The following is a 23,004-nucleotide window of genomic DNA, read 5'->3' on the forward strand; positions in this document are numbered from 1 at the left end:
AAAATTCCGACACTTCAAATCGAAGGTATGTACTGCATACTACACACAGGAGCTCAACCGTGAGGTCGACGCGAGATCTCGTCGGCAGGCAAAGGATGTTGCTAGACGCATGGAGAGCAGCATGGCGAATGAAAAGGGGACAGGGGCTAATGCTAAAGGGAAACAGAAGGAGGATCCACGTTTACCAAGGCAACCGAGGAGGAAGAAGTCGCTAAATATTCAGACATACAAATTTCATGCATTGGGCGATTATGTTGCTTCCATTCGTCGCTTCGGCACCACAGACTCATACAGCACAGAACCAGTAAGTCGTGATTTGCTCCCTGTCCGCTCCCCGGCTCAGTTGCTATCAGGGAGAGTTAGAGCACCGAACGCTGAAAGGCAGATACTGTCGAACTGATCACAGAAACTTTATATGCCAACTGACTCAGATAGAACGCCGTCAAATGCGCTTGCGCCGTATCAAACAACGGCAGGCAATACAGGTCCCTCGTGCACAGGTCGACGAAACTGCAATTGACCCTCAGTTGCACCATCATATTGGACGAAGTGAGAAGAGTTTCGACGAGTTAGGGCATTATCTCCGCAGACATGCGGGAGATCCTGCCATAAAGGTATGACTTTCGGGGGCTTGATCATAATCGTTCTAACGTAAATCACAGAACTTCCTTCCGCGATTGAAGGATCATATCCTGGACCGCATAGGGTCTCCTGGAATTTCTATGGAGAACTCTGCACATCCTGACCAAGAAAAAAGTTCAATTCTTTTCAAGCGCAATAGACTATACCACCACAACCTCGTTAGGTTTAATTATACGACGTACGACGTACGAAGGGCTCAAGACGTGATAAATCCCAGGACCCCCCATCACAACATTATGCTACTCCAGCACGCTGAGGGGCATGATGACAAATATCGTTATGCGCGGGTTCTTGGTATCCATCATATTAATGTAGTTCGCTCAGGGAATGTGTACGAGTCCCGCCGAATAGACTTCCTGTTTGTTCGGTGGTATGAAGTCATACAAAGCCATGCATGGGAAACGTGTGCTTTGGGAAGGGTTTGTTTCCTGCCTTTGATGGATCCAAACGCATTCGGCTTCGTGGATCCAGGAGCAGTCCTGAGGGCATGCCATATAATTCCGGCATTCTCTCGAGGCCGGCGCAACCTGAACTGTGGGATTTCTTCCCTTTCGGGAGATGAACACGACTGGTTAGAATACTACATCAACAGGTGAGCAGTCTTATCCATGCGAGTCATATCTACCAAATCCTCATAACTCCACCAGTTTCGCTGATCGTGACACACTCATGAGATTCCATTATGGCCTCGGGGTAGGCCACGTGTACTCACACAGGGTAGGGACCTTGGACGGTCATAGCTCGGCACGGCAACCTGCCACTCAGACAGCCGCCCATATGGAAGATGAGGATTTTGAGGGCGAAGAAAACTTCGCGGAAAGCGCCCATCCAAGCGACGATGAACAGGATGAGGGCGATGAAGAAGGCCATTACCTTGGTGTTGAAGAATTGAATTTCTTTGAACAAGGAAGGAACGCAAGCACGGAGTCTCTCGTGGAGGCGTTAGACGATATGTTCATGGGCCATGCTTTCGATTACGAAAATTAATTCTTACATTACAGCAATAGAACCCATGTAATCTGATGGGCACAATTCAACAAGTTCAAGATGGCCAATGACTACAATGGCAACACATAATATTCCCGGAAGGTATTAATGGCCATCGATTGTATCAAGATCGCCAGCAATCATTGGTGGCCATCAATCACAGATTGGCAGCCAGCTGTTACAAACGGCCACCAACTAGCGGTGACGAGAAGTAATGGCCACTACTGATCAGTACCCCATTATACCAACTCTAACTTCTGACCGCTGCTAATGTCTGGCAGGCTTTTTTATTTTACGACTGGCCCTTATTAACCTCTTTAGTTGCCATCAATTCCCTCCTCACCCACCCCACACCGGTCATCACGATGTCTCCAGTATGGTTATACGTACCAGCTATCGGCGAAATTCTTCAGCTCGTTCAGCTCACCGTAAGTATAGGACTTTGTACAGTGGATTCGCTGATGCGACGACCTTCTCCTTTAGCACGAAGAGGTTTGTCGACATTCATCACCTGTCGTTTCATTTTACCTTTTTACTCTCAGCATCCGTTCATCGCTCTTACTACGGGATCGTATGTCGTTGTGGGGTATCTAGCTCATCACCTCCAAGTATCACCTATTTACGTGAGTTTTCCTTCTCGAATGCAAAGGCTTAGTCTCACTGCATTTGTTTGTAGTGCGAAAGGTCCTTCCAAGAGGCCCGGCCTTGGACTGGTCGGCTCACACAACTTGGGTGGCTGATTATTCCTGGAGAGAGGGATACTACCCACCTTCATGAGTTATTCACAGCAACGGTGAGATGTTTGCCGTATTGAACATTTCGTCTTTGAAACGACAGATCTAGTCAACCGGCGGCGCTCATATCAGCGCGATAACCCCTACATACTGTAGGGCCGACGCCAGAGGTGTCCCAATGCCTACTTGGCTTGTGAGTGTTGTACTCAGACCTCGTGCACATCCCTCATTGTGGTACATCTATAGCTCCAAGAGCTGTTGAACGCATCAGTTGAATTCTTCTATGCTCCGTTTCCGGATGGGTATCCACCTCCCGCTCCCACCCCAGCACAACAACTCACGTACGAGGCGCTGCCTTTCGCTCATTCAAGTGTTCTCGATAATACGCTCTCGGATGTCTTCCTGACTCCCGCTTCTTTTGAACTCACACCCACGGAACTTCAAGAGCTCGATTGTGGCTATAACTACTGGGGGTTGTCCACTATTGCCTCTCTCAATGGTATTGACGATTCAGCCGGGCCCCTTTTGGATGAAATGGGTGAGGATTTCACTGAGGAGCTGGCTCTCCAAGTTTTCCATTCCGACCTACAATGGAGAAAGTCTAGGAGTGGCGTATGGACAACCTTGAACAGAAAGCAACGAGACGCCCTCACCCGCGCAATGAAGAGGTCGCCTTGGTGGCGGGTCGTGATGCTCACTAGGGCCCTGTTTGTCGCAGGTTTGTGGGTAGGAGAGCACCAAGCTCCGTTTAGGGTTTCTCAGACGGAAGTACGACATCTGGTGACCAATAACTTTCTCACCGCGCTTCACCTAGTTCACAAGACTTATGAGGAGATTCTGGAAGAACCAGGTCAGTGCTTTGCATCATAGATCCCACCAGCCGCTATCTTACCGTTTTATCAGTGAACATCAAATTCGCCAACGGAGAAACCATTGCTGCAGGGTGGCCGGTGTTCCGTGTCAATGTACGCCTTCTCTTTCCTTCGCTTTCTCCTTATTGATGTGAGCAGCTAGCTAAGGCCTTCGATAATTCAAAAGCAGAACTAAGGAAGGTGGTCAAAGGTGCAATGTCACCATACACCAGATTCATTGCCTCTTGGAATGAGATGATCACGAGGATCACTCACTTTGTGCTTCTTTTCAACTCGGGCAAAAGGGATGATGTACGGGACTCAAGACCGTAGTTACCACACTAGCTCAAAACTTTTCGTTTTTCAGGTGTATCGGGCGATTTCCGAGCTCATCAATGAACAAGTTTTCTTGGAGCTTGTTTGGGCATCGCTCTTTCACCCAATCAGCAAGTTAGCAGATGGACAACATAAGGGGCGGCTAGCAGATCTCTTTCCAGAAGAAGTCTTTTCAAACTCCAACTGTCTGGCCCAGAAACCGGTGTGTAATCTGATGACATTGGTAAGTTTGTATTCGCTTCGTGTTTTCTCTTCAAAATAACAGACGCCGCGCTGATATTTCAGCTCTATCACTCGATGGTTATCATCTTGAAAGAGAAACGCACAGGACAGATCGACTACCATGAACCAGAAGACATGAACGAGATTCTCATGTCAGCTCTTGAAGACATGTACGCCTATCCGCATTTGTTTCCGATATTCACGGAGGCAGTGAAGGCTCTCCCTTTCATAAAGTGCGTCCTTCTTGGTGTGCTGTTTGAGCATACTCATCATGCTCTATCCAGGGCGAGCAATGTCCTTCCCATCGCCCCCAAGACAGGTCTTCCGAGAACCATGACGGAAAGGAATGGGAGGAAGAGATTCAGGAATATGACGGACGTTGTGCCCATCGAAATCCAGCCAATCGGTAATCCGTGCAGTGAAGTTCCAAACAGTGGTGGCTTTAGTTCCACCAAATCTCTGAGATTTGTCTGGGATGTACCCGTTTCATACTTCACGACTCATCCAGCCGCTATACACGTGTAGTAGGTTTGACTAATCGGATGTCTGCTGGTCCTTTCTCGGTTCTTAACCTTGTACTACAAATACGATGTGTTATCGCTACCAATTTCCATGAATCTATGTTTGGCATGTCGTAACGCAGAGAGATGTCTGAGTAAATCTTTAATATTTTAATGAAACAGAGCATAAAAGAATTCAACTGATGCGTTCAACAGCTCTTGGAGCTATAGATGTACCACAATGAGGGATGCGCACGAGGTCTGAGTACAATATTCACAAGCCAAGTACTGCATAAAGTTGGCTGGTGGCAGATTCAAAGAAACAAAATTGTTTATGTATATTTGTCTTCGTTGATCTGCCCATTGAGTCCAGCAGCCTCATGCTGCCACACTCAAGCCACTGTAACAGAGCCGCACCTATACTCCGCAGTGCAGATGCATTGGCGCTATATTTTACTCCTTGTCTGGTACGCCTATCCTGTTTATACCCACCATTTGTGGTTGAACGCGATCTGTGAGTTCTTCATTGTGTTCTGAGATTGCAAGTCTGACACCTAATGTCATCCCAATAGTATCATATTTATCTTCTTTCTTGATGTAAAACACTTTCATTACCCTGGCGGAATATGTCTGAGCAATGACTTTGAGTGAGAAGTTGAACATGTCGTGGATTTTGACTGACAAGTATTCAAGCTCTCTGCAAAGGAGGCTCAAACCGCGTTCCAAGCTCTCTGCAAAGGAGGCTCAAATCGCGTTCCAGGCTCTCTGCAAAGGAGGCTCAAATCGCGTTCCAGGCTCTCTGCAAAGGAGGCTCAAATCGCGTTCCAGGCTCTCTGCAAAGGAGGCTCAAACCGCGTCTCAGGCTCTCCGCAGAGGAGGTTCAAACCGCGTCCCAAGCTCTCTGCAAAGGAGGCTCAAACCGCGTTCCAAGCTCTCTGCAAAGGAGGCTCAAATCGTGTTCCAAGCTCTCTGCAAAGGAGGCTCAAATCGCGTTCCAGGCTCTCTGCAAAGGAGGCTCAAACCGCGTCCCAGGCTCTCCGCAAAGGAGGCTCAAACCGCGTCCCAAGCTCTCTGCAAAGGAGGCTCAAACCGTGTTCCAAGCTCTCCGCAAAGAAGGCTCGAATCGCGTTCCAAAAGGTCCTCCTTGGACTCATAACGACAACATACATGTAAAGAGAGCATCAAACGAAGCCCCAACTGGCGCAACTCATATCCCACGAAAGGATAATGTTTTATTTGCTGACATATCGCCAGTCGCCGTATTGTGGCGGTGAGAGATAAAGCTCGAAGATCGTCACGATGCGACAACAAATAGTGTCGCAGAACTTACCATATCACATTACTAAAACACATCTCATGGCAAGCACTCATTCAGTATGTACTCTCGTATCTACTCTGATATAACACTGAAGGGCCACAGAATACTTCTTCATGGGGCCCGATGGAGGTTGACCGTGATGAATATGAAGGGGAGGGGATGCACTTAGTTAGTATATGTCGCCATGTGTACTTTGGTCCGTTTATTTGACATTTTTTTCGTTGTAGGAACCGATGGACATCTTTGATGAAGGTGATGTCAATATTGCGGGGAATGACGCGCAACCGGTATGTAAACATATATCTATCTATCCGTTTCTTACATTATTTTATCGCAGGAATTAGTCTACATGATCGTCGATGATGACGAGGACGCGATGGAGGTATGCGACACTGCAACGTGGGACAGCGTTCAACCGGTATGTAAACATATATCTATCTATCCGTTTCTTACATTATTTTATCGCAGGAATTAGTCTACGTGATCGTCGATGATGACGGGGACGCGATGGAGGTATGCGGCACTGCAACGTGGGACAGCGTTCAACCGGTATGTAAACATATATCTATCTATCCGTTTCTTACATTATTTTATCGCAGGAATTAGTCTACGTGATCGTCGATGATGACGAGGACGCGATGGAGGTATGCGACACTGCAATGCGGGACAGCGTTCAACCGGTACGCATCTCTCGTTTTGTGCTGTCAATCTCTCAGCAGCTCTGTCGCAGGAATCCATGGTTGTTGATCAAGTCGATGGAGATGTAGAGATGTGCGATCACTCGGTTTGTGTATCTCAGTGCGTCTATTCGTTTCTGACGTCCTTCGCATCACAGGATGACATGGATATCGACATCTAATATACAATACGTGATACCTGTACTCAATAGGTATGTACTCGTTACCTGTCGTGATGTCCTTGTCCGCTAATTTGTTTCGCATCATGTTCACATATCCTGGGATTCATCGTATCACCCGTTCGAAGTAGCCTTGTGTCTGTCTCCCCTATGCTTTGCCTTGTCCGCTATTCATTTCGCACTCCTGGGATCTATCGTATTACCCGTTCGAAGTCGCCTTGTGTATGTCTCCCTACGTTTTGCTTTGTCCGCTATTCATTTCGCACTCCTGGGATCTATCGTATTACCCGTTCGAAGTCGCCTGTGCTTTGTCCGCTATTCGTTTCGCACTCCTGGGATCTATTGTATTACCCGTTCGAAGTCGCCTTGTGTATGTCTCCCTACGTTTTGCCGTGTCTTGTACTTTAGTCTCTCACTTCACGATAAAAAAATCCACCGAGTCCCCCGAGCATGGAGCTGGGGGACTCCGTTTGCCTAAACACTGCGAGACCTAGCGTAAAATTGATTCAAGGCCTCAAGTCAGTGACATTCCGCGAACCCTGTCACGTGGAAAGTATACTTCTCGGTTGCTTCTCCGTTCTATGGTGGACGAAGTTCGATTTGCCGATTTGCCGTGATAAATTTTGAAGTCCGATCGATTGTTCTGCGTACCCAGAAATTTTAATATTAGAGAACTTGTCTATTTTTATTTTAACCAACATGCAAAGGATGCAATGCAGTCTCCAATCGACGAAAACAGCCGCGGGCGCGCACCTCCATCTGGTTCAGTCTTCAGTATAGTATAGTAGTTCATGACAGTGAGTTCTCTCGCATAAATCACTCACTTGAACCGTCTCTGGCAGCACTCCACTCATGCTATTTGCGTGCTGCTAGTCTTGAAAGAACAACCGGTTCATTCTGCGACCTAGTGTCCACTGCCTCATTCATTTTGGTCGGTCGTGCCTGCCGCGGACGTGACATGACTTGCAATACCAGCTTCACTAAAGATTAATTAATATTGATCTGAAGTATCGGCGAGAATGATGCTAACTTCTTGACTTTGTCGTTGCACTAGCAGGGTCAGTGCAGGTTCAAATGATGAAGCGAAGAGTGAGAGGTTAGGACGAGAGGCCGGTGATTCGAGCAAGGGTTCTGTCGTTACGAAGAGGAGAATTGTCGATGCCTGCAGGCAGGTTATGATTCAATGGTCGTTGTTAATCGAATACGCTCCCGCAGGTTCTGCCGAAATTTGTTCCATGTGAACAAAGTTCGTATCACTGAATGGATACTAACTGCTTATACATAGGTCTGACTCAGCGGACCGCGAACGAAGCAGTGGTGCACTGTTCTTGAAGAAGCATATCAAGTTGCACTCTTCAAGTTCTAACTGGCTTACCGATGCTGCATATTTGAACCATGGCTTCGTTCCATCGTCTCTAAGTCTGTCTGAGTCAGGCTGAGGTCGATCGGTCGGTACTCAAGTTCTGGGTCTCGTCGCCCAATCTCAACATCACCAACCCCTGGGCCTCAGGGCGATTCGAAATGACCTCCCAAACGTCCGCGAAACGACCATCTCACACCAGATTCGTTCAGAAATGGGATATTTCTCTCACCAATGGTTAGATCTGGTGCTCGTACGTGCTGGTTCTGTGTTTTCAGTCCGATTCGAGTTGATGCAGCTTTAATCAGTGTACCGACGCGATTAATGGCTCTTGAGTATGGTGCGACGCCTGTCTGGGGCCCTGAAATGGTAGACAAGGCTATTCTACACGCAGAACGCGAGATTGACCGTATGTATGACCTATGTCTCATTTCCACTGATCAACTAATGTTCTTCAGCTGTTACCGGTGTCATCTCGTACAACGGCAAGAGTCGCGCCATGTTTACGACTCATCCTCTCGAAAAACCATATTCAATATACCAAATCGGTTCCGCTGACCCCAAGCTTACGGTGCAGGTTGCAAAAACCGTCATGTAGGACGTTTCAGGCGTTGACCTCAACTGTGGGGGTCCAAAACCCTTCAGCACTCACGCCGTCAACCATCTGCGGTCTCGTCAAGGCTTTTATTCCACGTGCAGTGACGTGCATTCATGTTGGAGAAGCTGCAATCTCTTCAGAGCTCGCGAAGAAAATCCTACTCTGCACACGTAGTAATGCTGCCATTGACGAAATCGCTAAGGAAGGATACAGAGGCTCTCGACAGAAAGTAAGTTCCCTTACAGTCGTGCGAATCGGAACTCTTCGCGACAATAATGCCCGGATGGTGGTCATAGAGGAAGCAAGATTTGAAAATGGTCATCATCGACGAAGCGGACCAGATGCTTACTCGCAACCATGTCATTCGCACGAGTTGGCAGCTATTGAGGACATCAGTTCTATTGCACCCTCAGGTTCATTTTACTACAACAGCCCATCGCACTATGGGCAAGAACAACAAGAAAAAGTCCAACATCATTCCTGCTGAGGCCTTCCTCCGTCTTCCTCCGCTTGCAGATGCCTCCCTTGCTGACCAGCCCATCATCGACACGCACACCCACCTTGTGTCGACGTTCTCGACTTACCGGAACAAGTACAGGAACGGGACGCTTTACACTATCCATGACTTCGTGCGTGAGATGTATCGCAATCGCAATGTGAGGGCAATCGTGGACGTGTGGTGCGAGGCACCTGTGTTAATGGCGTGGAGGGAGCTTGCGGACTCAGCACTGACTGCAGAAGATCGGGAACAGAAGTGGGGAGGCATCGATTATTGGTTTGTGATGGGTGAGTTATCCGATCGTGCGCTGTCCTCGATTCTTGCACTGAGAGATGATTCTGACAGGCGTTCACCCGTGCGTACTGGTTCGGATGTCTCATACGGGAGTGAACTGATAATCCTCCAAGACATGATGCAAAGTCATACAATGATGCAGTCGAGGCTTCCATGTATGTCTCTGCGTTCCTTATAATTCTGGGGATTTGATTCGAGAGTTTCAGTCTTGAAGCGATGGCCCACCCACGATGCGTAGGCTGGGGAGAGATGGGTCTTGATTACCACTACGACAACTCCCCACGGACAATCCAGCAAGAAGTCTTCATCCGACAGTTGAATCATGCTGTCAGGCTGGGCAAGCCGCTCACAATCCACACGCGCGAAGCGGAGGCAGACACGGAGAGGATTCTCATGGAGCACTGTCCCTGCCAATCACAAGGTACTGCCAGCGATCATTCTTGTTACTGATTCCCGAGGCTGAATCTTCTATTAAAGATACACATACATTGTTTCACAGACTCGCCAGAATTCGCACAGCGGCTACTTCATCATTTCCGTAATCTGTACATCGGGATCACTGGTAGGCGAGTTGAGCTCGTTGTCAAAGGTGCATCATATTCAGTGAATCATAGATTGTGTACAATGTCCGCTAACTATTTGTGAACAGCGTACACTAGTAGTAATTGCAGCTGCATCATGGTGCTTAGATTAAGCTGCTGCTGAGTCGCCCCGAATCACTTCATATTCACTGCAGCTCCTGCATTTACGCGTTGTCCTCAACTTCGCCATCGTATTCGCCTGAGTGGCACAATCAGAGTTTCTCAAGGAAACGTGTGTTCGACGTACTTGGAGTAGGAGAGGGAGCGTTCCATGCAATCTGATGGGGAGAGCAAGTATCGATCCCAGCTGGTGCGTATTCTTTCAACACACTTGCCCGATACTTCTCCTCTAACCAACGAAGTCTATACTTTTGGTACAGCTCTTCCAGCCTGGAGCAGTTAATCTCTGCCAACTGCAGTCGCTCTTTGAGCTCGGTCATGGAGCCCATATCGCTCTTTTCATTGTTGATCACTGGCAGAAGTGGAGCCTCGTCGCTCCACGCGGAGGGGCTGTCGTCATTGATGTTGCCTACAAACTCAATTCTAAGGAAAGGCGTTAGTACATGCCTCTGCCAGGTGGGTGCATCAGGTTTACCTGCAAATTCAAGCTGATATTATGTCCTTGCAGTTTGAAGGTCTGATACCCGGATTGTGGCATATTGGGCCTAGGCTGATGTATTCTCTGGTGGAGGGCTGCAACGAGAAAATGAAAGCTCGAGGGAGCTATATATTGCATGGTGATACGTCACGCTTTCCTTTGGCCGTCAGATTTCAAACTCACCCTCTAAGTTCAAGTTTAATGCATTCAGGTACTCAACAAATGGGTGGCTGGCTGTCGTTTGGTTGCCGTGAACAGTAGCCACTTTTTTTTGGCCATCATTCAAGGTCGCCGTAGATGGTGGCCACTTTTTTGACCGTCGTCAATTTTGCCGTTATTCGCTGTGACTACTGCTTTCGCCACCAGTTGCCCTGTCATATTACGTAGTCTAGTGCTGGGGATAAAAACCACTTCCGATATCTACGGAACTCTGGCTACTTTCTTTCTCTCCAGCTATTGATGACCACCCAGGACACCACTTCCAGCGTTCCGAACAAACGTGGCTCTTCAGCCCTCCAGATGGGACCTCGCAAAAAAGCGTAAGCCATCCCGGATGCTCGACTACAGCTTTTGTGGCCTAATAAACCTGTCTCCAGCTCCTCATCTGATCCACTAGTATCCCATGGACGTCACTTCGGTCGAACGGTATTCGCCCTGTGTAATTACCCCTCCTTGCTCACCAACGGTGTTTTGAGACTTGAACAAATCGAAGATATTCCGTTGGAGGACTTTCCTGCCGAGTGAAAATATTTACTTCTGTATTTGCTATCCGCTCAGTTGGCTGACATGCTTGACAGAGAGCGACGAGAACATCGCGTCTTCGAGCAACTTTTGGAATCTTATCCCGGTCTTCTGGAGCGACTGAAAGATGGGTCGGAAGAAGAAATCCTTCATGTTGGAGAGCTGGTACATTGTTTTCTGTGTGACCAGAGCTCATGCTTACGGTTTACAGATCGGCAAGGGGGCCGCAGGCGCCAGAGGCGATGACACAAAAACGTTGAAATCTGCGATACTCGATTGGATTTCCCCGAAAGGGGAAGCCATACGGCCCCCTTTACATAGGAATTCCAAGATCGACCGCGGTTTTAACCACGACCTTACAGGATCTCTTCTTTGTCCCGCTGGATTGGACTGGAATGACCCTCAGTATGTTTCCGTTTACTGACATCTGTGTAGTTCTGAATCTTCTTTTGTACTTTTTGTAATGTAGGACCAAAGAGAAACTCCGAAGCGGCGAGATGCTGGTCTGTGGAGATCAATGGCCCATTTTTTTGTATGCCCACCACGCTTATGACCCTGAAGACCCGTGGTGCGGTCTTCTTAGGAGCCGCTTGCTAGTATATGTGAGTGCGCATTCATTTTTCAGATATTTCATTCACTACAGGGTATTCTCCCAGGCCTACAAGCATGTGTTTACATCTCCGAGTTCGGTCGACAGGGAGCCAAAGGCCACGCGGTCCGGAAATGCGCGCCTCCATGGCATGAATTCCGTCACCATCGCCTCCTTAGCGTATATTGCAACTCAGGTCCGTCGAGCATTGATTCTGTCGCAGAATAATTTTAACGTACGACTGAAGGTGCGATTTGCTCTGAGCTCGTCCTCGGTGTTCTCTCGGACCGACACAACTACAGATTCGGAGACATTCTATCACAGCCTCCTCGACCTCTTAGAAGACCCTGAAGAATACAAGGAAATCGACGAGCTGCTCACCTGGTGGAATCGGTATTTTTTTCGCCTCAGCCAAGTCATCAATGCTGATATATTGTCACTCACTCAGCCAGGTTTTTCCCACTTCCTCTGCGGCCAAGAGACCTATCAGTGCCAACAGCGCCTTATCCAAGATCCGACAAAAACGCATGGCCCTCAAACAAGCTTCAAATCCTGTCTCTTCATAATTTTATTTAAATTTGTATATTTATAGTTAAGATAAATGCAATATAATGACAGCCTGATTTGGCCTTCGCTTGCTAGCTCACGGAAGACAAAATGTTGCGCCTTGGCGCCTTTACTACAATGTAGTGTGCAGTTACCGTATCTAAACAAGGTTGCGCAGGATGCTAACGCGCTGTCGCTAGTCGCCTGGATTGTGTACTTAGCATATCTGAACAGCACAGGCGAGCATTACAACCACATAACCAATGTCAACGTTGAAGGACTTCTTGTCGAGGATGCAATAGCAGGCTGTGCTTGCATGAGCCAATTATATTGATACAACTTGGTACCAGCATGGTGAGTGCTCGGCACCTCCGGGTTGTAGGCAGTTCAGTCCAACATAGTCCAGCCATACAGTTTACGGCGTGTTTGTCTGAAGCGGTCCAGCTATTCAAATCTTTGTTTTACATTAGCGTTTGTTCAGACATTGAGGCGCATAAAATGCGAAACCAACTTTATGTACGTTTATCGTATCTCATCGAAGTCGGGTCAGATGGTAACGCACTGTGGATTATTGCCCGAATTGTGCACCTGGCAGATGTAGCTAGCACAGGATAGCATGACAAGTACTTACCTAATGTCAGCGCTGGGGAAGTTCTTGTCGGGGGTGTAAGAGCAAGCTGTGCTTGCATAAGGCAACCGCATTGATACAGCTTGGTACCGCGTTGCGGATGTTCGGCACCCTTGGGTTGTAGGCAATTTAGTCCAACATAGTCCAGCCATATAATTTTATAACCGACACTGACACCTATTCAGAGATTGTGAAGGAAGTCAAAGCAGTCAAAGGTTACATGTCATGGCCAGGGCAAGTCAAAATTGTCGTGTATTGCCAACTTACCACCAAGATGACACATATTATAATACCCGCCCGCCGTGATAGAGTTGTCAAGCGCGAGCACTGTCACCTAGTTGTGGACTATTGCAACCGGACTGCCATAATTGTATATTTGGCGGCTTCCACCCAACTAAGTCCGGGTATTCAAAGCTTTCTCGAGTGGTATACAATTCTGATAGGTATTATGCAAATTTTAGACGAGATAAAGCTTGCTAATAATTTATCATTTTCGGGTCATTTACCTGATGTTATTATTGTCCTGCGAAGACTAATTTCTAGTGCGTTTCAACTCCCGAGTCCCCAGATTTCAGGCTTCGGCTTTCTGGTTTCTCCGATGCATACGAAAATTTACCATGAAAGTATGTATTATAATCACGATGCGAGTCTGCAATATGATGTGCAAAATAACTGCTGAAAGACCACGTATCATATATACAACTTGAGTTTATTTCCAGCAAGTAACTGTAAGTATAGTGTCGCAGCACCCCCCAAATATGGGTGACCCCGATATCGGATGACCGCGATGACCGTGACGCCCCGGCACCCGCGACTCATATACATATGTTGTCATCAACTTTTTCCAGAAACCAAGGTACCTGCCTCCCCAAAGGACCCACTCAAACAGAACGATAGTATTACGCTAAGTCAGGTATCAATCGGGCCGTGGGCGAAAGATACCCATGCTGATTTATCTGAGCTCTGGGACGGCTGGCCTGATTCGGAAGTTATGATTGCCTGTTTTCTTGGGAAGGAGCCCATCAGACAGATTTCTCAATAGAACAATGGGCCAACAGGAACTGAGGAGGCGATAAGAGACGAAGCAACGTTGCTGAGAACTGGCAAGATGGTGTTCGATCATGGTGTACGTGTCTTGGCCTTGGAATCATTGTTTCAACTTGCACACGTCTTGCCACACGCAAAATCACGCTCATCAGTCAACTGCACACTTCCTATAACTGTGGAAGAAAACTCGTTCAAATCAGGAATGCCCCGGCAAAGTCACATCCATCCTTTACCAATTTCACTGTGGCATATGTTACCAGCACAATGGCGATCGTGACCACGCCCACCCTCCTCACATACTTCACCATCAGCATGCTCAGTTTGAGTCCATCGTAGCTGTCAATCATCATGTCCGAGCTGTGGGACTGTACACAGGTGTTGCTGGACTGTCTGGATCTCAGTACTCAGTTGTCAGTCGCTGAAACATATTCTGTTCTCTACAGTGTTGACCGCATCAAGGCAGAGATGTGATTATGACGCAATTGAGCTTGAGGTACTGACTTTTGAAACGGTCTAGTCAACAATCAGCTTAGCACGGGCCAACAGCAGCTATGTCGAGCAACGGACATCAGGACCTCGGAAGCAACAGGTAACAAAATCCCCATGGAGGACGAAGAACGCGAAGAAAGGTGGCACTGACTGCGTCGGGCTTCAGATAATGCCTGCAACTGCGCAGTCAACTAGTCACTCACTAAGAAGAAATAAAAATAACATTGTATGCGGAGGCATCGGACTACAATGCGATATGAACCATCATTTAGCAACGAGAAAGATATTTGTTGAAACAATATATTGGGGACCTGATTTGCAGACCGGCAGTACTTCAATTATATCGCCTGACCGTGACTCTGAGAGCGTGGATATACATATAAGGAATCGGAGCACACTCGAGTCCATCGTTCGTTTGGAGAACAAGCACCGGGAGGTTCTAGTGATTAGCAGTAAGTGTAGTTATGTAATGCGCACTCACCAACACCATTTAGGAGCACCGCATCAGTGGTGCAGCATTTTCACGATGCCCCATATAGATTGCGTTGGCATATTCGAAAGTCTGACCCTCGTTTGGGGCACCAGAGTATTCACCGTGGTTTGCGAGTTCACGTGTGAAACGTGCTGCTGCGATAGCGTCGCTGTAGACGACGGATGCACCACCGCCTGCGACCATTGTTCACAAACGACCAGTGACGATAGACGGAGTACGTACCCTCTTCCATTGTGAAATCTCTACTAAACGGAGCAGACCAAACAACAGGTGGACCACAATTAACGTTTACCTTGAAGCCAATGGTAGGTGTAGCCGGAGCGGTCTCATAGACTGTCAAAAGTCTTGCGACAGCCCACTTTTGACCGCCGATGCCCTCGGCTGTCTGGTCGAGCTTCGTAGCCATGTCAAGGTAGTGAATAGAGCCGTCATCAAGATGATCGAGGACGACCAAGGGGTTGATCTCGAGGTAAGCAAAGTGGAGATCTACATAAACATAGTAGAGTCTGACGAGGAAGTTGGTGAGAACTTCTTTCTTGTGTGCTGGGACATCGCGGGGAGTCGTCTGGGGATCAGCGCGACTTGGAATTTCGAAAAGTACCAAGGACGGAGTTGAGTGCACAGCCACACTCGAACCATTCAAATCGGACAGAATATCATATACTGCAGACTTTTTATTGCACCAACCGTGTTCACAGCATCAAATCACTCTCATGGAAGCATATAAATAATACTAGTGGCAATTCGCAAGTGACAGGAGCCAGCTGCCAAGGACATCTCATGTACATAATATTTAGGGTAAGTGAGAAGCTAATGGCAGAAATCAACATGGGGTGTAAGTTCTCTGGTCTGGACTTAGCAATCCCATCTCCCTCGCCATTATCTGTAATGAAAGGAACTGGGAGTAGAACCGTGCAGCAAAGAGATCGCCCTCTGCAAACCAGAGTTCATTATCTGGAGCAGAATGTCAGCATCATTGAATCGCACAATCAAATCAACAGAATACTGACGTCCAGTCGGCCTCCAAATACCTGCGAACTCATAATCACTATCTAATCCTCCGAGGTCATGGACGGTATCAGCGACCTGAGGCCCAAAAAGGTTCGCAGCAACTTGTTTGATTGTAGTTTTCGAGTACCTGTAAATGGTGCGTTAGAAGTGCGCGATCAGACGGATAGATGTTTAAAAGACTTACCCAGTTGCGAAGATGACAAGGTCGGTCACTACTCGCGAACCATCATCGAATACCAACCCGGAAGGGGAGAAGTGGGAGATCTCATGCCCGGACTTGACAGTAATCTGGTTGCTAGTGAGCAACATGCGTGGGGGAACTCAGCAAAGTTAATAATACCTTGCCAGACGTGATGAGCTGTGCACAACCCCGGTCGATGTAAAAGCCACCTGGAATGCCGATGAGAAAAATAGAACGATACAGAGCAAACAAACTTACCCCGTCGAATTGAGAGACGGTGAAAGAAGTTGTCCTCAGGGCCGGGAAGGAGATATCCATGCCGGGACAAGTTCTCTCTGAGGTCCCTAAGGAAAAAGGGTGAGACGAAGAGATTACTTTCGAATGTTGCCAACGAACTGATCAATATGGGCATGCATCTCCATGGCGTTGTACTGGGAATCTTGCAGAGCTGACAAGGGGAGAGCGACATAGAAGCGGTCGGCGATCTCTGTTGGAGGAACGTCCTGCCCGACATATCCTACGAGCCAAATCAATATAGATATATTTACAGCAAGTACACTGAGATTACCGGTAAGCAGGCTATTGATCATCTGGCGACTCACAACGGCGGTCGGGGAACGCTGGACAAGCACTGTCTGAGACCCACAATTTACCATGTCCTGAGCAATATCGTGCGCAGAGCATCCTGCGCCGACGACGACAGCTTTCTGCGCGCCGACGCAGGAGGAAGACTTGTATTCGCTTGAATGGATGACAGAACCGAGGAAGGAGCTCTGCATGTGGAGGGTCAGCATCAACAAAGAATTCAGTCCTGCTTGCGTACTTTTCCTGGAATCGAAGGCATGAACGGGAGTGCACCTCCCATCGTGCCAACGCCTATTGCGACAATCATGTACCGGGCCGTCACAGTAATAGAGGCTTTTCCTGAAAGAGACACAGATAATGTCCAGGTACTTGACGAAGCGTCATATGAAGTAGCAGAAATGTGTGCTGAGGTCAACACGTGAAGACCAAGAGTTCTTTGGTAATCTTCAAGATAGTCAGCAACGTCTCCGCAAGGGATATATGTTCCGGATCCCTCTGGGAAATCGACGAAGGGAAGATGATCTGCTGCCACATTAGCATAGGACGAGGTTGGTAGTTCTGAAGCTGCACGTACTGAACGCCTTGGGAGTATTCGTCTCCAGTGAATCGTATCGAAAACGCCAACTATTGCCAATTCTGCCAGACCTCTCCAAGACAAGTGTAGAGATCCCGAGATTCTCCAAACGGGCGGCCACGGATAAGCCGCACTGACCTGCACCCACGACGACCGCTGTGTACTCCATCGCAGTGTTCCATTCAGCAGGACGACAGAGAGGCGTATGTCCATCAAAGCGATCGACCACGCCAGACAACCGATCCATCATGGTCACGAAGGACCAAGCCTTCCATGAGGAGTCCTCGGTTTGAGTCAGAGTAAAGACGCCAGAGCATTGCGCTATGACTGTATGGAATTGAACAATTCCCTGGATGAACGTCTTTGTAGGACTAATGCGCCGATGACGGACACCTGGCAAGAGTCGGAACTGACTTGGTCGTGCAAGGGCAACGGGAACTGAGAAAAAATGCTGAATTTTTGAAACTGAGTGCAAAGTGCGAAAATCAGGAGTGAATGCCAAGACATCCCGCCAGTAGCTGTCGTTCGTAAACGAGCGCTTGAGAGTAAAACTGGGATCGAATATGTCAGAAACAAATGCAGCAAGCCACGCGGAGGAGATAGCCTCTGATATATCCAACAATAAGTGGACTTGAACTGGTTTTGAAAGGCAGGCTTACCTGCAGACAACGGAACAGATAATGTTTCGACGCCAGACATATTTCTCCAGTGGTCAATTGATTGAGCTTGAGTTCTGCAGTTAAAATCTCAGAATGGAGGCCTTTATATGTCTCGGATCTCACAGGCTGTACCTCCTGCCTTGTTTTTTGTGTGATTTAGCCACGGTCTCCTTCATGCCCCGGTACCTGTGGCTGGGGACCTCAAGTATACGGATGCATGCATCCTTCCGATCCACAAGGCGGTAGGACATGACAGCCCTTGACTTGCTAGACAGCCGGCTTCCCCATAAACCGATTTCCTGAGTTGCGCGCTAAAAAAAATCCGTACTAATAGCTGCTGTTGGCTGTCCTTTATACCTTCCTTCTGTGTTCTTTTCATAACGTGACAGCCGGACAGGGATCAGTGCCGAGTACCGAGTACTGGGACTTGATCTGCCTGCAAGGGTAGATGACATTGGGATTGATGCAGTGGACCTATACTTGTAAGGAGTTGAGTCACGGTGTAGAAACAACAATACAATGAGGAACAAGGATGCTCCTAACTGTATCTATAAAATGTTGTGAGGTCGCGCGTTACCTAGTCTGCTATTCTTGAGGAGACAAGTGCGTTCGACCCTAGGGGAAGCGAGTGCTGCGAAGATCTAGAGGTACGCGCTTCAGCGAAGCGTGAGAAAGCGCAAGTGCGCGCAAGGTACGAAGGCGCGGGAACGCGCGCGCGTATTAGCGCGAAGCGCGGGAAAGCGCGCGCGCGTAAGCGGAAATAAAAGAGACTAAGCTTAAGTGATGATATAAAGCAATATAAGAAAAGATAGATGCAAAGTGTAGACCAATAGACTTCTACTATGTACTGCTAAGTAATTAGTGGGTGATAACTAGTAAGTTCAAGGGAAAAGTAAGGTAAGTAATAGTATGTACTGCTGGCGCTTATATAGCGCGCCTAAGCGCGGTCATGCGGAGCCGAAGCGCTACCGAGTAGGTATGTAAGGATATATATGAGTGAGAAACTATGATAAAAATAAAGGTGGAACTATGCTAATAAAGGAAATGGAAATATACGTACTAGGAAGCTTGGTGGACAGTGGATGGATGCATCTGAATGGCTGGCGCTATAGGGCGCTGTAGGGATTCATTTCTGGCTGGGCTGGTAGAGACTGTTTTTACCTTACCTTATGTTGGCACTTTGTAGCTTACATAAGCAAGCAATCTTTTCACCAGTTACCAGTATGAGTCTGAGAGATCAGCAAGTTTTTATGATATTTCCTCTCCTCTGAGCCTTGAGCCTGGTCCAGAAACCCTTTAGGGTCGAATAGCAGCTAGGTTCTGCAAGACCCAACACATTGTTCAGACTCACCATCTGAATTGTTGTACCTTCAGCGCGCAAGCGCAGGAACGCGCGCGCGCGTATACATCGCGAAGCGCGGGAATGGTGCGCGCATGGCGCGCGTTGCGTGGGAAAGCTGCGCGTCATATAGAGATAGCTGTGGGTAGCGCACAGAATGACGCTGCGAGTTTGTGCTGTATACTTCCTAGTGAAACCTGCCATATCACACCATGAGACACACGAGTCTCTACATCTCCCAGGGACTTAAATTCTGAGTGTCCCCACTCAGCGCGCGCATGGTGAGGATTTTGCGTGAGAGTATGCAAGTGCGATGCTTGTACGATGCTTTGGTTGTTGGGTGATGAATGTGCGAGTGCAGGAATTATCGCGTGATATGCAATGTATGCGAAAGCGCAGGCGCGCGCAAGGTGCAAAGGCGTGGGAAGGTGCGCGCGCATGGTATGCGCGAGGTGCGAGAATGTGCGCGCGCTATGCATGAAGGCGCGGGAATGGAGCATAGCATGGTGGATTGCGAGGGTGACTCTGATGTGAATAATATGCCATGGGTGTGGGGCGATGATGCGAGAGTGATATGGATGTGGCGCGCAAGGTGTGGGCGAGATGCGCGCATATGGCGTAAAGCGCGGGAAAGCGCGCGCGCACAAGGCGCGAGAAAGCGCGTGATTGTCGCATGTGTTGTATGGTGGGTATGATGCAAAGTGGCGCAGTCCAGGAGCGATCCAATCCATGTCCAGACCAAGTCCTGCTAGGCGCGCTAAATATTAGATGCTAAAGGTTTGAACATTGTGAGTAAAACTATATGTGAAAATATGAAGGGAAAATGGTAGACTTTGCGGATGTCCTATCCGACTTGTCTTCTTCGTGCAGCTGTCAACATCTACACCTTCCTATGAGCAAGGCGTGGGAAGCGCGCATGTGTGCGCGCGCGAGGCGTATGGGCGCGTGAATATTGCGCGCGTATGTGCGTGTGAGCGTGGGAAGACTGCGCGCATATGTGCGCGTTCTAAGGTAAAAAGGGGCATGGTGCCGCGTCATGCGTGCGAAGAGAAAATAATACTATTGAGCTAGGCGGGCACGATCTATGGTTGTTTTTCTTCTATGTTCTTCTAGGCAATCCCTATATGCATATATATCAGTGTGTTATTAGTCTTTTGGACACTGTTATAATGAGAGAAAATGAAATGAAAGAGCGCTGGACGAAACCCAGGGTAAAACAAACAATATCCTATGAAACAGTGTTGGTATATGTTCCTCCTTTGATGCGCGGCTGAGGCGCTTGATCCTCCTCCTTGAGCGCGTGCGAGTGCGCGTGACTAGCGCGCTTCGCGTCTCTTGCGAGCTGACGCTTTACCCAAGGTAGGGTTGGAATGAGCGAGGCTGGCGCGCTTGGGGGGGGCTTGTAACTGGCAGAATGAATTCCTGCACAACGCGCTGCAGGTTGAAGGCGCGCCAATGGGAGGCGCTGCAAGGGGTGTAGGGGCGCCCTACAAGCTGATAGGATGCGCGCGATGTGCGCGCCTTGGTGCGATTTCGCGCGAATTTAATTATATTGGCCGAACACGCGAGGAACGGCCATTTCTCTGCAAATGCATTAGCAAGAGACATGTATAGTGAAGAATTAGGCGCAAATGTTGCGCCAATGGGCTGTAAGGGTGGTATATCAAGGCGCAATAGGCGCATAGGTGAAGGAGAATAGTGCGCATCAAGGCGCGCAGGAATGAAATTGACATGGTAAGCAAAAGCGCGCAGAATGTGAATAAATGTGGGAAGTGCAAAGTTAAAGATGATGATAGGGGAGTTAGGCGCATATGTATGTGTCAGGCGCGCGCCTAAGTCGCGCCTGGATGGCTGATTGAAATATACTTTGTGTTGAATGATAGAAATGCGGTTTAGAAGGGGAGAAGCGATAGAAATGCGGTAGCGTGAAAACTCTGCTAAAATTATGAGTGCGCAAGGCGCGGGAATGCGCACGCGTATTGCGCGATGCGCGTAATCATGGCGCGTGAACAAGGGGTGGTGCAAAGATGAACCTAAAGTGTTTGGAAGCGTCATATAGCTCCTTAAGAGCTTCAAACATGAAAAAGACAAAAAATGCGAAACAAGATGAGGAAAAATATACCGTGCCTCTAGGCGCGCGCATTGCGCGTCCTCAGGCGCAATATGGTGCGCCTGAGTCGCGCCAGGGTCGCCTGAGACATGCTCTGCTTGGTGGTTAGATGGCGTGATGCATGGATGCTTTACTGGCATGCGATAGTTACTGGAAGCAAAAAGTGCGATGTGCGCGTGATCGCGAGTGACATCTGGAATTTCCAGAGACAAACTCTGGTTGATGCAAGGTGCAACTTGAGCCTCTGATGCGGTAGGAGGCTCCTCTATAGGCGCGCTAAGGTGCAATAGATGTTTAGGGTCATCCCTGACCTCTAATGATGCGAGCAGTGATGGTGATGGTGCGATTGGCGAGGTTTCTTCCTTAAGTGATGCGATAGCGAGGGGCGAGCGTGTTTCTAGCGGTGCATTAGTGTGCAATAGATGTTTAGAGTCATCCCTGACTAATGGCGAGGCTATAGCGATAGGCGCGTGCGATGCAATAGCGATAGGTGCGCGTGTTTCAACTGGCGCGTTAGTGTGCAATAGATGTTTAGAGTCATCCCTGACTACTGGTGATTCAATAGCGGTAGGCGCGTGCGATGCGATAGCAATAGGCACACACGATTCGAGCGATGGCATGTTAGTGTGCAATAGATGTTTAGAGTCATCCCTGACTACTGATGCGATTGATGGTGATGGAGATGATGCGGATTGTGAAGGAGATGATGCTGCTGAGGATGATAGTGAAGAGGCGCCTGCAGCGCGCTTTGCGAGCGCGCGTTCGAGTTCGTGATCTAAAGTAATGCAGTCTGATATAGCTTTGCATGCTGGCACAGTTGATGCTTGAGGTGCGCGTAAATCGCGCGTAGGCGCGGGAAAGGCGCGCGCGCGAGGCACGTGAATAGGAACTGGTGGCTTTCTGTCAAGTACAACATCTGAGGGTGCGCGATAGAAGAGTCCAGCTGTTGCATTAGCGCTAATGGTCGTATCCTGCGTTGCGCGACGCGCGTGGTAGCGATCTTTGTACTTAGCTACCTTAGCTTGCACTGGTGTGCTTGGCGCTACCACAGGTGCGCTAACTGGTGCGCTTACTGGTGCGCTTGGCGCGGGAAAAGCGCGCGCAGGTAATAGGAACTGCGCAGCTGCGAAGATGTCCATGAATGGGTATGGGTCGTATGGATGGTGGTCAGGGAACTTGATCATAAGGCGCAAGCGAATTTGCGCCTGAGCATCGCTAGGGATTCCTTCCATGAATAGGTGGTCGCGTTCGGCCTTTCCAATACGGTCTTCATCCATGAGTGGCTGCATAACCTTCCTGAATGCGCGCAGGTAATTGCTGAGTTCTGTGCAAGAGGTCATTGGTTTGTTAGCGTATTCGCGCGCGATAGCGCGCAAGTCCGCGAGCGCGTAGCGTCTTTTACCATCCCATCCAGGATACATTACCTTCACTTCTGTCATGAATGCTTCATAATCACTTACTGCCGCTTCTGGCATACCTCCCCATAGTTCTCGATCGTCGCGCTCAAGGTAGCGGATAATACCTTTAATGCGGTCGTGTCCTTGGAGTCCTGCTTCATCAGCAAGCTGCTCATATGCGTCAATAAATTCGGCGAGGTTGTCTGTAGTGCCGTCGAACTTGGGCGCGTTTGCTGTGC

At 48.6% G+C, this 23,004-nt stretch overlaps 5 protein-coding genes across 5 annotated transcripts; 3 read left to right on the top strand and 2 right to left on the bottom strand.

Moving 5' to 3' along the window:
* Positions 1–1,994: 1,994 nt before the first annotated feature.
* F5891DRAFT_1195075 (uncharacterized protein) lies at positions 1,995–6,449 on the top strand (the record flags this gene model as incomplete). Its single annotated transcript, XM_041368054.1, has 20 exons — positions 1,995–2,057; positions 2,113–2,121; positions 2,172–2,252; positions 2,306–2,422; positions 2,473–2,556; positions 2,610–3,213; positions 3,267–3,328; positions 3,374–3,526; positions 3,582–3,773; positions 3,836–4,005; positions 4,057–4,178; positions 4,966–5,531; positions 5,596–5,646; positions 5,693–5,758; positions 5,818–5,877; positions 5,928–6,008; positions 6,059–6,139; positions 6,190–6,270; positions 6,321–6,374; positions 6,426–6,449. The coding sequence occupies 20 exons, from the start codon at positions 1,995–1,997 to the stop codon at positions 6,447–6,449; spliced, it is 2,721 nt and encodes a 906-aa protein (XP_041220205.1).
* A 1,681-nt stretch (positions 6,450–8,130) lies between these two features.
* Positions 8,131–9,647, top strand: F5891DRAFT_1281532 (uncharacterized protein; the record flags this gene model as incomplete). The annotated part of the gene is made up of 7 exons (XM_041370478.1): positions 8,131–8,215; positions 8,265–8,377; positions 8,415–8,633; positions 8,701–9,190; positions 9,249–9,258; positions 9,311–9,352; positions 9,404–9,647. The coding sequence occupies 7 exons, from the start codon at positions 8,131–8,133 to the stop codon at positions 9,645–9,647; spliced, it is 1,203 nt and encodes a 400-aa protein (XP_041220206.1).
* A 295-nt stretch (positions 9,648–9,942) lies between these two features.
* F5891DRAFT_1195077 (uncharacterized protein) lies at positions 9,943–10,436 on the bottom strand (the record flags this gene model as incomplete). Its single annotated transcript, XM_041368055.1, has 3 exons — positions 9,943–9,977; positions 10,026–10,314; positions 10,374–10,436. The coding sequence occupies 3 exons, from the start codon at positions 10,434–10,436 to the stop codon at positions 9,943–9,945; spliced, it is 387 nt and encodes a 128-aa protein (XP_041220207.1).
* A 399-nt stretch (positions 10,437–10,835) lies between these two features.
* F5891DRAFT_1130893 (uncharacterized protein) lies at positions 10,836–12,272 on the top strand (the record flags this gene model as incomplete). The annotated part of the gene is made up of 8 exons (XM_041364584.1): positions 10,836–10,915; positions 10,973–11,116; positions 11,174–11,282; positions 11,329–11,522; positions 11,587–11,719; positions 11,774–11,902; positions 11,954–12,099; positions 12,155–12,272. 8 exons carry the CDS (start codon positions 10,836–10,838, stop codon positions 12,270–12,272), a joined length of 1,053 nt encoding a protein of 350 aa, XP_041220208.1.
* A 3,460-nt stretch (positions 12,273–15,732) lies between these two features.
* F5891DRAFT_961283 (uncharacterized protein) lies at positions 15,733–17,861 on the bottom strand (the record flags this gene model as incomplete). Its single annotated transcript, XM_041375802.1, has 9 exons — positions 15,733–15,863; positions 15,920–16,047; positions 16,105–16,208; positions 16,261–16,310; positions 16,360–16,445; positions 16,498–16,618; positions 16,661–16,874; positions 16,925–17,208; positions 17,261–17,861. Coding segments are annotated over 9 exons (1,719 nt in total), but the record flags the coding sequence as incomplete, so codon positions are not given.
* Between the last annotated feature and the right edge of the window lie 5,143 nt (positions 17,862–23,004).

This window comes from Suillus fuscotomentosus (genome assembly GCF_016647785.1).
Source record: "Suillus fuscotomentosus strain FC203 chromosome Unknown F5891scaffold_77, whole genome shotgun sequence".
Classification (NCBI taxonomy): domain Eukaryota; kingdom Fungi; phylum Basidiomycota; class Agaricomycetes; order Boletales; family Suillaceae; genus Suillus; species Suillus fuscotomentosus.